We start from the raw sequence: 14,767 nt of genomic DNA, 5'->3' as shown, positions 1-14,767 counted from the left end.
TGTAGCATTTACGGTAGCAGAGATATGTTGGTTTAAAGATTTGTCGTCCACCATTTTGAAATAGACGCCATATTGTTTTCGCCGGAGATATTGTTTTCGCAAAACTTCGAAATTTGTTTTCTTCTCGCTAGGAGCGCTGGTGCAATTGTTTGGTTAGGAGATGCAGCAAGAACGATACATGAACTGGGAAATCGAGACGAGACGCGAGACTCTTCCCCCACCCTTCCCTCTGAAAAAAAAGCAGAAAAATCTGAAAAAACGGTAACGAAACGACAACAATCAGACAATGAATGAGAAAGAAGTAATGTAGAAGGGCAACAATCAATTTAAGTAGAAGCAGGCTCCCTGATTGTTTTTCCTATACGAACCAACATTGCATCGGCTAAAGATATCGCCGGAACAATGCCTTTTACGCAGAGAATCGATAGTGTGCAGTTGGAAGAGGGAAGGGGGAAGCTCGGCGAAACATTGTTAACTAGGTGATGTAATTTTCTCCGAAAACCAAATCGTCCTGAAAATTGCTTGTTAACAAGGAGACCCTATTAGACTGAATTTTGAATTATGTATTCTGCGCGGAAAGTCTCCTTGGGTGGGCTCAGATAGGGGGCTAAGGAGGCAAAGGCTCCTCTAGGGCGAATCTCTTGGAGTAGAACACTTTCCCGAGAATCAAGTTTTCGTTTGGATTCGGATGACGAAGTTCACAAGGAACGCGAGATTCTGAGAAACGTTTAAGAACTGGAACTTCCTACGTCAAGTTGTCGCAGTAATTCTGCAGGACTCGCCTAACAGGCAAAATTAATTAAACAAACAGGCGCAGATTAGGATTCGCACCCGGAATATTCTAGTTCCCTGCACTTTTAAACACTAGGTGTAGTGCAGATGTATCCCGGTGTCAGGCTTGTGCAAGATAATGACGTTCAACCAATGAGCGGTGATCGAGTTTAGATGATTCAACAAATGCTTGTCTGCTGCTTTGAAAGTTAATTTAAGTAATTAGCTAGCAACACCACGTGACCATACACCACAAATTACACCGCTCCAGAACGTGGTGCAAACGGTGCAGACACCGAATACACTACTTGACACCAAATCAACGAAGTTGACGAGTTCGGTGTTGCACCGTGTAACCAGCTAGACGCACGAGTGCAGAGAGTAAAAAAGTGCAGCGAAATAGCCGGGGAGAATATTGTGTTTGTCAATTTCGTATAATCACCATTCATCCACTGGTTGCAATGAACCTAAAATAGGGACGATAACTACGTTTTCTGTAACAATGCCATTAACCCAAGAAAAAGTAACCGAAAGTATTAAATATTTATTATTCCTCTTACCTTTTTTGGGCCATCATGTACAGGGTGAGTCAAAATTCCCTTACCCGCTATTTATTTTTTTCATATCGATGTATAATATTCATAGTCGATAATAGTAGAACAGGAGATACATTTTGATCAGATGAGGCTGTAAGAAGAGTTATTTCATTTGTTTAAGTCATTGGAACCATGGCAGAGAAGCATGTGGGAAGAAAGGTATTCTGTTTTTGCAGGATAATGCTCCTTCACACAAGGCCGGGAAGACAGTTGGGGTTTCATTGCAAAACCCATCCACCCTACTCATCAGCTCTTGCTCCTATTTTCTAAACTTAAAAAATACAGCAAAGACAGAAACTTTGTAAGGATTCAGAGGTGTCAGCAACAACAGAGTAAACTTTTTTTTGGAAGGTTAAAGAAACTTAAGATACAATATGCCAAGTGTGTAAAAATGTGGAATAGCAGGAAGTTTTAATATTTCTAGATCATTTTCGTCTTAGTCAGACCGAGCATTTTTGTAAAAGATGTAAATTTTATACAACAATGGGGTCAGTTATAATTTAATTTTTATTACAGAATAAAACCAAACAAAAATTGTTATGTTATATTTTTTAAATTTTATCACGATGTCACACAATTCTTTGTTAAGCAAATTATAGTACAAATAAACTTAAATGCATTTCAAGTCTAATACATATCATGGCACATTAGAATTTATCCTCTTCAGTAGTTTGTCCCGCATTGCACCCGAATCTAATACATCAATTCTAATGAGCACGTTGCTTTTGGATACTACGAGGGTCACTATTTATATTTTGAGCCTAACAATGAAAAAACAGGAATTTGGCATTGAAAACTGCTTTATTGTTTTTCGAAGTATTCTCCTTTATGGTCAATACACTTTTGCATTCGTTCCAACCATTTGTCAAAGCAGTTTTTCCAATCTTCTTGAGACACCTCCATAATATGGTTTTTGAACGCATCAACGGCGTCTTCCGCCGACGAAAATCGTTGTCCACGCAATTTATTCTTGACATTCGGGAACAAGAAGAAGTCATTGGGTGCCAAATCAGGACTGTACGGCGGATGACCCATCAATTCGATTTTTTGACTGTTCATAAAGTCGGTTGTTAGACGAGATGTGCGACAGCTGGCATTGTCTTGATGAAGAATGATCCGACGGCGTTTGTTTGTTTTCCGTATTTGACCGAAGACCTCTGGCAAACAAATTGTTGTGTACCATTCAGAGTTGACCGTTCTACGTTCCTCTAAAGGCACAGTTGCCACATGACCAGTTTTCCCGAAAAAACAGGCGACCATTTGTTTCGATGTGCTTCGAGCGCGAACAACTTTTGTTGGATTGGGTTCATCTTGAAACACCCATACAGTCGACTGCTGTTTACGTTCCGGCTCATATGCATATATCCATGATTCGTCACCTGTTACAATCTTATATACGTCTTTTGAAGCACCACGATTGTATTTATTGAGCATTTGTTTGCACCAATTGACGCGAGCGTCTTTTTGAGTTTTTGTCAAATTGTGTGGGATCCAACGAGAACATACCTTTCTCACAGCTAAATGATCATGTAATATTTTATATATGCTGGTGGAACTAATGCCTATGGTTGCCTCAATCTCACAGTATGTCACATGACGATCTTGCAGTATTAGGTTTTGCACAGCATCAATGTTTTCTTGAACACCAACTGGTTTTTGACGACCTTCGCGAATCTCGTCGGTGAGCGAATGGCGGCCACGATTAAATTCGTTATACCAGCGTTTCACAGTGGCAAAGGATGGGGCTTCGTCGCCAAATGTGGAAGTAAATTGATCGATGCACTCTTGTCTTGATAATCCACGTCGAAAATCGTAAAAAAATTATCGCACGAAAATGTTCACGAGTTAATTCCATTTTATTGTTGTCGCGCAATCTCCAAGGCAACATAAACAACACAAATGAAGCTATTGACAAAACATTTGAAGTACGTTATGGTCAATAATGCCAGACGATTCCGTGCAAACGTCAAATCGCGCCTAACTTCAATCAGTGTTGCCAAGGCTCAAAATATAAATAGTGACCCTCGTATTTCACCAAAAAAGTGCGCATTAGATTCAAGTAAATGCGGTATTTCCATACTAATTTCCTTTATTGTACTAAGAATTCGTTAAGGTCGTGTATGTAATTTTATTTTAAGTGTTCGGGATATTCTTCTCCAATGTGCAGATTTTACATTCTTCAGACAAACTTTTAACCTTCCCAATTGTTTATCATCATCCATGTTGGAACGTGATGACGGTGTTTTAACAAAGGTTTTTAGCTTTTTGAAAAGTGTGGGCCTTTTACACTGTTTCTAAGGAAGTTTTAGACTATTCTTGCCTTTTTTTAATGTGTTGTGTTTGTCCTGTACGAAGTCCTTTTACAACTTGCAACTCTTTGCACCCATTTCTTTACTTTAAGTTAAGGGTTTCAGATAAAGGGATTTTTCCTCGTGTACTTGGAAGGGTGCAAATTGGCGATACATGCCGAAGCACCCAAAAATTTTAATCAATCGTATCATGGTGCAACTTGTGCAACTTGTGCTTACACGGTCAATTGCATGGCGATGAATCAATCTGTTGTTTTCCTTCCAGGAGTTCAATGTGGCAAAGGAGCAGCACGTGGTCCAACCCGCGCCCACCATGACGGGACAGGAGCTCCGGTCGCCCATCGAGGGCCCCAGCGGCGGCGTGCTGACCCACCAATCAAAATCCTTCCCAGGAGGCCAACCGCGACTCAACAGAACACCTTCAATTTCATCTCAGAGCAGTTTAGAGAGCGTTTCACGACAGGTAAGGAACGTTTTCATGCTTCTGTTTCTCTGCGAATGTTCACAGAAAATGTAAAATGTGGAAGACTCCTGCATCATTTTTGGGCATCTTTGGTGATGAAGCACCGTAACTTAGTAGTTACCGTAAAATGTACAATATCCTGCCGTTAAATTTTAAGTCTGTCCCTTAGTTTACAAAAACTTGCATAATACACAATTTGCATAGTATAGGGAGGATTCTCGTATAGAGTTACAAGCACCAGCCATGAGTGAATGTGGAATTTTTTAAAAATCTCGTCAGATGGCGGACTCGAACATTTTAAAAGTATGATTCAAAATCGTAATAAATCGAACAGCTTGAACAGCCTCTCCTTAACAAACTCTTTCACGTTACTCAAAATCTAGTTGAGAGCAGAGAAATGTCCTTATTTGTAACAAATCTTCCTTTATTAAACTTACAGCTCTTTCCCAAGTTCTGTTATTGTTCCACTTGAAAAATATAAATTGATGTAAGCCTATTAGGTTTGAGAAATTTCATCGAATCGAATCTTTTTCAATTGAAGAAATTGAATATATCGAAGAGAGATAAATAAAGTATTTATGTAGGAAGAGGATGGATTGTTTGGCAGTAAATCACAAAATTCAACTCTTACATGATGGTGTCAAGTCTGGAATTATACGTTTGGCGATACATTTTATTGCACCTCTCAACACTAGTGGTTGTATGGTCAGTACTTGGGTACTGCCTGTATCTACTGTGAGAAATTCTTGACTGTGTTTCGGGTATGTTTTGTGTGTTTACCTGTCTACTGTGAACTTCCAGCTTCACAGCTACCTCTCTCGTTGGACACCTCGCACTTCCGATCACACCAAAAGCATTAACAATCTAGTAAAATTCATAAAAATACCTTAAATACTGTGAAAAATAACATCAGATTGGCATACAGGTATTTGTATGTTTCTTGCAGAAACTATCGCAACCAATTTCCTGATAAAAGATCGCCTCTGACTGACTGTTTTCTGCGTGGACTGTCGTTTCCCAGGCTCCTATATAATTTCCCCCGATTCTTGGCGTAGCATGTTGTTTGTCTGCATTTCTTTTCTCCTCTGATATTGTCGCATTATGGTTTCATCTGTGGTTTGTGTCGAGCCAGCCTTTTCTGCCAGCTCTTCTATAGGCTGAATAACGACCCAAGCTGTCAAGGAATATTCCACTGGTTGGCTCACCAGTAAACACTCTTACCTACCCCAACGGCCAAGAGATAAAAATATCCAAACAAAGAAAGTTTACAAAAAAACATACATAGAACACACACAAAACACATTTAAAAGCGCATTGACATACGTATCACCAAATAAGCTACATTCATGAATTTGAAAACCTGCCGGTCTAATTAATAAACATATGTAATACATGTAAAGGATCATGTAATGATTTTGTATCATTACAACTGCTAGTGTTGATAACTACTCCCTCTGTCCCATAATTATAGTCCGGTATGCCAAAATGGTAACTTTTTATTTATGTTCTTTTGGATACTTGATCGGCCAATTTGTACTGATCCTTGAGTAATAACGTTGTATGACTTATTCCCGTGTTTCATTTTCTTCTTCTGTATACACCAATGTCAAAGTTTGAATATCGGACAATTATTATGGGACAACAAACAAAAGTGTACCGGACAATAATTATGGGACAGAGGGAGTATCATTATTTGCAACTAAACTATAACTTTTTTGCTTCGCGCATATAATCGCGATTCCCAAATACGTCAAGTACTGCAACTAACATTTCTCGGTCAAAAACATGACGTCAATTACAAAACTGTGATTGGCATTCTGGAAAAACAACTCCTAATTTAGTCATAAATTAATTTGTAGAATTATCTGTATGGAATGAACTGGCAACCAATTTTAAAAATACCTCTATGGATGGGAGCTTCTAATTATATTTAAAATAAACTTTATGAATCCTAGTTGCATGTTCTCGACGATCAATGTTATGGTTAGGCGACTTTTGAAACACTATTTGCACATAGCTAGACTTTCAGTTTAAAGTGTAATCCGAACCACTGTACAATGTGCATCCACTGGGAATAAAAAACGCGAACACTTCATTGCAAACCCAAGAGCGTCACCAATATACCATCAGGGATGCTATTTTTACAGTTTTGAAATAAGATTGCTCAATTCTTGCTGGAATTCCATACGCATTTGAAAATCCTGTCTGCCGGCTTATCCACTTTACAAGAATTTTATATAAACCTGATATGCTTTCCGCTGTAGAATCTGCACGATGCATTCTGTTCTAGCTCTACAAACAAAGGCTTCGAAACAAATCACAAGGTTCGCCAATTTTCCTCCAATCAAGAGAAACCTTATACATCCAATCTTCACCTCATTAAACACAATTGAGCAATTCCAGACCGTGCTCTTCGTAATAGCTGCTGGAATTACAGTACTTAATTAACCTTCGTACTAAATGGTTGGAACACTGGAGGATGGTGTCCCTGAGTCCCACAGGGGTCTGGTGTCCAATGCGCTATAAGTGATATTTATACTTTATTCTGCGCATAGAATACTGACTTCTAATGTATTCTACACATAATTTCGAGGGGAGCAAACCTCTCTATCATGTATAACTAATTATTTCTCTTGTAGTTTACGGTTATTACAAGCATAAAAACACAGTTTTTCGTTGTGACGTTTCAGGAAAACACACACTCCCTTCATCAGACATTTTGTTTTAGTTTGATTAAAGATACAGTTATAACAATGGTAATTTTTTTAACAAAAAGAATCAGTTATACAATGGATGTTGTCAGTGTTTCATTGTTGTAATACAGCAACTTAATTGTCAAACAAACAGTCTATTTTATTTTTTATTTCAAATAAAAAGAAGATCACATTTTTTTATTTTTTATTTTTATATTTATTTAGTTATTAAATTGGGAATCCCAAATATCATCAGGCAATTCAAAATCATCATTGCTTTCACAGAGTTTCTTGATGTTTTCCGTTACATTAAATTTTAAAGATGGTGGCTTACTTCACTGTGAAAAAGAAAACTCCATAATGGGTCGATATTACCATTTTCATTATTTAATTTATTCCAGTGTTCTTCTGCAATGAACGAAGCTTCCCAGACATTCAAATCTATGTTCCCCGCCACTCATTTTATTATTTATCATGTATAGTTATATCAGTTGTGTTTGAAGAAACAAAGATTTTTTTTGATAATTTTATATTTTATTTTCTTATATATATAAATGTGTATTTGGTTGTAGCTTTTCAGCTATACACCAGTTACATTTGATTTACATTTCATAATTTTAAAATTTCATAATTTTATAATACAATATTTTCTCTCACAATATAGTTGGTAAGTACATATATTATTTTCTTAGTTCGGTCCTCAAAAGTGTTAACAAGGTGTATGCGCCCTTATATCCTGCTTCTTTTAGATCTCTTAAGAAATTATCACGCGTAGTTACATTGAGATGACATTCAAATATAATATGATCAGGTGTTCCTTCTTTCGCACCACACTGACATTGGGGACTGCATAATCTTCCTAGTGTAGAAGTCTTTAGGGGCTAGGGTGTAATTTAGCCGACATCTAAGAAGACTTGTTAAAGAGTTTTTTGAAAGGTTAATGTCTTGATACCAAGGTTCTTTAGGTATAAGTGGTTGAATTGAATAATATTTTTCCCATTTGTCTTCCCTGTAATTGTCCATTGTTTCTGCCAACTTTTCAACAATTCTGTTTTAGCATGCGACTCTAGCGCTTTTGCAGAAAATTTAATCCCAAGCGATCGGTGACTTGATTCTTCAGCTGCGTATTTGGCTAATGCGTGTGCTATGTGGTTCCCTTCTATGGATGTATGCCCAGGAGTCCAGACAAAAGAAATAGTTACTGTATCCTGAGTTGGTTAGTTTGTGATACAAATTTTTTTATGTTAACAATGTAAGTACCAGTCTACATAGTAATGAGCTGTTATCGATCCCAGGGAGTGTAAGACTGACGCTGAATCAGTGGCGATCACTATCCTCTTGAGGTTTTTCTCCTGTATGTACAACAATGCTTGACGAATAGCAAACGCTTCCGCCGAGAATATTGAAAATTTTGCTGGTAATGGGTAAATTTTGTATTCCATTAGATTATTGCAGCTCCAGTGTTACCAGCTGCGGACTTTGATGCGTCTGAATATACTGGGTGAGTCTGTAAAAAAGAGGCCCGTGGAAAATGTGCTCCTTGCATGTAAGCAACCTTGGTACACCGAAGAGAAGAGCGGGGTAGAGAACAATCCAGGATGTCGGTGCCAAGTAGTTTAGACAACTTGACATAAACGTACATGAATGAAACATCTCTTCTGTAAATACAGTACAGTGTCACAACAACTTACCTGGAGGAGGTGCTGGAAATGTCCTCCGTTGACCTCGAGGCACGTGTGCAGACGATACCACATGTTCTGAAAAGCACGGGCAAGGACATCCTGCGGGATGGCCTGGATAGCTGTGATAATGCTGTTCTGGAGCTCTTCGAGTGTGTGAGGGTTGTTGCTATACACCTGTCCCTTTAGAGCTCGCCACAAGAAGAAGATCACAGGGTGATAAATTTAGAGAAAGAGGTGGCCAAGGTTGGTTCTGCCACGGCTGATGACGCGCTCAGGCGGGAACACTGACTCAATGCGCGTGATCGTTACACATGTTGTATGCGCCGTGGCTCCATCCTGCTGAAAGTAAGCGTTCCTTCTCTCATCCTTGGTCAATTGTTCAACAAACACGTTGAGTATGTTACTGATGTAAAGAGCCGAGTTCACAGGCTCATGGAAGAACACGGGGATGATCCGGCGTGACGACACGGCACACCAGACACCGAGTTTCTGGGCGTGCAGTGGAACCTCCATGAACATGTGAATTGTCACCTGACCTGTGTCGCGTGTTCTGGGAGTGCAAGTTCAACTCCTGCTTCAGGATCCGCATAGCGGTTGACTGGGACACCTGCAACTGTTGTGCCAAACGCCGAGATGATTTTCGTGGACTGCGTATCATTGACTGCGCTGCGTCGCCCACCTTTGCCTCAGTGCGGACAGTCTTTGGACGCACTTTTGGCCTATTCAGCACGGATCCAGTTTCCCGTCATTTTGCGATCAGTTTTTGCATTACTGATTTGGTTGGGGCCTTCGCTGGAACTCCATTCACCGCGAACTCCGTCGTAAACAAATCTGCACAGTGTTTTCAAGAACCGAGGCGTGCATACGTCTCGACAACAAAGATACGTTGCTGCACCGTTTACACCATGCTGACCCACCGAACCACACTCAGAACTTTCCTCGCCGCTCAACTGCACTCACACGCTGCCTGCCTCAAGGTCACTACTCATGGACACTTTCATTTCAATCCCCTTCTATGTCATGTTGTCGAAACTGCTTGGCACCGATATCCTGAACTGTTCTCTACCCCGCTCTTCTCTTCGGTGTACCTGGGTTGCCTATATGCAAGGAGCATATTTTCCACGGTGCCTCTTTTAACAGACTTATATAAAAATCTTCATGCACTACAGAGTGTACATATTCCACGAATATGTTATTCACCATACTTGGCATTGACGTTCGTGTATCTTTATCTGGATATGGAGGAAAGTGAACGGGAAGTATTGTTGTTAATTTAAAATAATCTGTCGTAAAGCACGGAAACGATGAAAATCTAATAACTTTCGGTATGTAATCCTTAATCGACTTGTTTCCTGTGAATACGGTTGGAAGATTTAATTTATATTTAGCTGTACGGGTTGATGACATTAAGAATTTTCTCGCAAGATATTGTGCCCGTAGTTGCAATGGTGGTTCTCCTAACTCAACAAACGTCGCTTGTTTCGGTGTTCCGTTCCATAGACCAAAGATTCTGCATAAACTATGATATTGTATTGAAGATATTTTCCCAAATGCCCATTTTAGATTATTGTTAATCATTCTGCAATACTGTTGACACAAGCTGTTGTGTAACAATTCAGCTCAAACAATGTGATTTCCCCCTCTATCAGTAAATATATTGTCACCAATTGTTAAAAGATAAGGGGGTACAAAGTTTTGTGCTCTGTATCGGACATTTTGTCAGGGAAGCAATATGCACTCTATGGAATTGAAAGTGACTTAACAGCAAGTGATATTGTTCATTTCAAGTACGCTCCTCTTGTGTCGGTGGAAGTCGAGAGAAATTTTTCCGTGTACAAGGCTCTCTTGTCCGAAAACCGACAATCATTCACTTTTGAAAATTTTCTTATGATTTTCGTTGTGTACTGCAACTCAGTACTTAAAGTGTAAAAGATGATAGAAAGTGAACTTTCTTACTTGTACCACCATACGCAATGAACATGTGATAGATACTGTAACGTTAATTTATAATTTGAATTTCTCTTGGTAGTTTTTAAATTGGTTTTCAAATCTTTCAGAATTTTTAGGAAGTATTAGGTCATAAATGCATTTTTAAAAGGTTATATTTTGGCAATTTTAAGGTCATCAAAATCCTAGCCCTACTCATAAGGCTAGGTAGATCCGAAATCATTTGCTCTGTCAGGTTCTCCGATTTTAAAACATCTCAAACCATGATGTGTGTGTGTGTGTGTGTGTGTGTGTGTGTGTGTGTAATGCCAGACATAATATAATTTTATTTTTAGAAATACTGTGGATCCCTGGCAATGCAATGTCGACCATGGGCAGAGGTGGAAGAAAAATTAGATGCTGTTTATGCCATGAAATTTGTATATGTCAAAGAGGACTGAACATAAAATAACTCTTTGAGTTAGTACAGGGAGTCCATAAAGTCCTGCAAAAAAACTAAAACTCTATAACTTGAAAACTATTAAGTTTATTAACAAAATATTTTGTATGTACTTACAGCAAGGTTCAAAGTTTATTTCCTGCTTGTTAGGTTCATCGCCAAACCTCCAATTGTGCACCATTCACGTCCAAACACTGTTGCAGTCTTTTTGTGAAATCAAGAATTGCGTGCTGACGGTGCTCTCCTGGGATATTCAGAATCATATCTCTTATTTTTTTCTTTTAGGTCATCCAGATTAGTTGGTTTTTGTGAATACACCTCGGTCTTTACATGTTCCCACAACCAATAATCGCAAGGTTTCAAGTCTGGTGATCTTGCAGGCCAAGGTGTGGGCCCTCTTCGGCCAATCCATCTACCTTGAAATTGTTCGTTAAGAAACTGCCGAACTTCAAGGGCAAGATGCGGCGGCGCTCCATCTTGTTGCATGTGGACGTCATTGATGATGCCTAACCTATTAAGTTCTGGAACAAGGAATGTCTGTAGCATGTTCAGATAGTTGTTGCCATTTACCGTGTCTTCCTCGAAGAAAAATCACTGACTGATTCAAATCGTCACTCGATCCTGGCCTTTCACTGCGTGGCAAATCTGACACACTTCCCGTTGCCGTGAACTTTTCATACCATCTTTTGATACTTGAATTTGCTGAGGGTGGTTTCCCATATGTTGTCTGAAACTTTCTTTGCACTGAAACACAAGATTTTAACTCGGAAAACCACAGAACACACTGTGCCTTTTCCTGGATGGACGCCATCTTAAGTCACATGATCATGTGATTACCAGTGCAAGCGTCACTGAACAGTGTGGCCAGAACAAAACTTTAAACTTCCACACTTCTCACCCAAAAAATGTGTATTGTTAAACGCAACAGCTAAAAAGTTATAGAGTTTTAGTTTTTTGCAGGACTTTATGGACTCGGGTTTGTATCTATTATGTCGTCCTAGTCGACTACTAACTTAGTAATCAAGGATTGAATCATCTGTAGAAGTGGTCGGTGACATGGGTCGGTGATCTACTCTGTGCGTGTCAGCCTGAAAAATCATGCTATTGAGACGGAGATTTGAAGTTGTAAACAGCTTACATACAAACTTAATACAATAATTTTTAAGGTGTTGCTTTTATTTAGGCTGTTTATATATCCCTGTTCCTCCAAACATACCTTATTTTTATAACCAATCCCTCTATCAACTAATTAATCTTTGACTATTGTTTTACCCTAAAAGAAAACCTAACTAATCATTTGTAAACCAATCATTGATCTGGTCAACCGAATCAATAATTGGTCAACATATAATATCTTACTACATATTATTCTTATTAAAATTACTCACCCTTTATCTCTAACAATTTACAATATGTACACCTTCATTGTTCTTAAAACCAGGACAACCGCTACAAATCAAAATTAGTTAAATCTTAAATACCAATGGAAACGATATGAAAAATGTAAATTGAAAACTAGAAATGAAATAAATTAGTATACAATAAACGAAATAACAGAAATTGTGAAGAAATGACGTCCTGGTTTATTGTTTAAAGGCACCAGGACATAAGCGCATATCCCTGAATGTATGGGGGTGGGGATGGGCTTCTTCAGGTGCCCCCCTTTATAATGCCTATGTATTTTTTTTATTGACTCCAAGAATCAATCTGGGTACTTGAGCTCACGAATGTTCTCAAAAATGTATTTTTCTTGCAGGGCCACCGAGGTTCATCGCCGCAAATCCGCACTTTCGCCCCGGATGGCCGAACGACCAGCGAACCCTCTTGCACCAAGAACGGCCCCTCGGGTCGCTCCAGCCGCTCGCCGTCCCCTCTGCAGGCCTCCCGCTCCTTGGACATCCGCTGCTCCAGCCCTGGGGCCACGACGTCCTCCCCGACGCCCAGCGACCTCCGGACGCCCTCGCCGTCTCAGTCGTCCCTGGTGTCGCTGACGGACAGGTCCTCGTGCTGCAACTCCCCGGTGCCCTCTCCGGGACCCACCGTGGGGAGGCCCCAGGCCCGTTGCCTTTCGCCGCTCCTCATCCCGCCTAGGTCCCCGTCCTACTCGGATGCGCAGGGGGCCCCGGCGTCGCCCTTGGGGACCCTGCAGCCGGATCTTTACCAGAAGAGGGACGGGCCTCTCTTTCTTGGAATCAGGCACCATGGACCAAGTCTTGGGAGGCTGCATCTCAGGCTGAAATACGACTTTGACCGGTCCGATCTTCACGTTCATCTCATCGAAGGTAAGTTCAACCTTCTCAGAAGCTTCTCACTGTATGAACCAGCCGCATGCTTAACAAAACATGTATGAAAATCTCTACCGTGATTGTAGTTCAAAGCAACAGCCAGTGGCAACGCGTTTCTCATTGCACAAATCCATCAGTTGCGTTGGCTGCTGCATGCACCACAAGAAAAAATAAACCTTGAAACAAGTGGGTCTCACGACAAATAGTTTGTCAACCGTTTTGAAATCCACTTTATGCTCGGAGGATAATCTGGACTGGATCTATAGTTAAAAGTGCGATCCAAACCAGTATTGATTGATTTGGTTTATTTTACTTCGCATTTGTACCACTTTTGGCTAATCGCGAAGATGAGGATGAGTGAAAAAATGCTCACAAGGATAACCCATGCTCAGGCCGGAATTCGAACCCGGGACCCCTGGCCTCGTAGCGCGCTGTGCTTACCACTCCGTCACGGAGGCCGGCTCAAACCACTATGCAATGTGCCTCCACTAGAGATCGAACCCAAAACACCTGATTTCGAGGCGATAACGTTAACACTACGCCATCAGAATGGAACTTTGCACATGATACAGGAGAATTTCTAACAGGATCAAAGTCAACACACCTACCTAACAAGATGTAAAATTATAACGTCTCCAAATCTAGTAAGCTAAAAACTTCACCTAACTAACAGCTTCAGACCTAACAAAACGAATAGTTACTAACAAACACCATCGCACCTAACACGCCTAACCTAACAACAGCGGATTAATACGTTCCAAATTATTTTGGAGAAGTGACGAGGATTCGATTTTATAAGCCAAGGATCTTGAAGTGGTAAATGCAACAGTCATATGACGTATTAACGCACTACACAACGAAGACTTTCTTTTACACATTACATGTTGTACACCCAACGGCGGAAAAAAACAGTAGGAGAATTGCCCACCACCATTTTCATTCATTCGGTCTGTATTACACATTGTGATGACAACGAATTGAAATAATGACGTCAATAAGCAGAGAACAATGCCTGCTTCGAACCAACATAGTTTCATTCCTTAAAACAACACAGGACGTAGAATAAAAAAGTAGTGAAAATAGCGGTGGACAATTTGCCTACCATTATCTTTGCCGTTGACTGCACAAAGGAATGCGTACTGTTCAAAGTTGCCATTAGCCAAACCCACAGTTGCGGTTTCAACGTAGGTTTTGTAAATAAATCGGGAATGAGGTATTAGTAAAGAGAATATTTCTAGTGTGCTGACTTAATTTTAAAGCGTTGACCTCAGTTTTATTTCCACGAATTTAAAAACCTTTAAATTTTGCTTTTCCAAAAGTATGAACTTAAACAATGGTTACGAGGTAAGAATATTTCATAACTGTTCCGTTCGGCTTTTAACAAAACGACACACGCTCTACATGCTGTAATATGTGTGCTCTCCAGGGTTAATGTGTATTCTGTTTTACATGCTCATTTCTTTAAAAATCGTTTGTCTTATAAAGTTTTTATGTAGGTTCACTTTTATTAAATCGTAAGTTTCGTTATACTTTTTCATGTGTTCTCCTTCGAAAAACTCTTGAGTCTCATAATCTTTTTTCT

General features: G+C 39.8%; 1 protein-coding gene across 2 annotated transcripts in view; it reads left to right on the top strand.

The window, feature by feature from the left end:
• The window catches only part of Sytbeta (Synaptotagmin beta), a 284,485-nt gene that overhangs the window by 250,655 nt on the left and 19,063 nt on the right, over window positions 1–14,767 (top strand). For both annotated transcript variants that reach the window (XM_083119244.1, XM_083119245.1), the window contains exons 3-4: window positions 3,942–4,139; window positions 12,657–13,182. In XM_083119244.1, the coding sequence (XP_082975370.1) occupies window positions 3,942–4,139; window positions 12,657–13,182 (724 nt within the window). The remainder of the gene's footprint in view (window positions 1–3,941; window positions 4,140–12,656; window positions 13,183–14,767) is intronic.

This window comes from Lepisma saccharinum, chromosome 3, assembly GCF_977018435.1.
Source record: "Lepisma saccharinum chromosome 3, izLepSacc3.1, whole genome shotgun sequence".
In the NCBI taxonomy this organism is placed as follows: domain Eukaryota; kingdom Metazoa; phylum Arthropoda; class Insecta; order Zygentoma; family Lepismatidae; genus Lepisma; species Lepisma saccharinum.
Note: the sequence above shows the minus strand (reverse complement) of the source record. Positions and strands in the feature narration are given on the sequence as shown.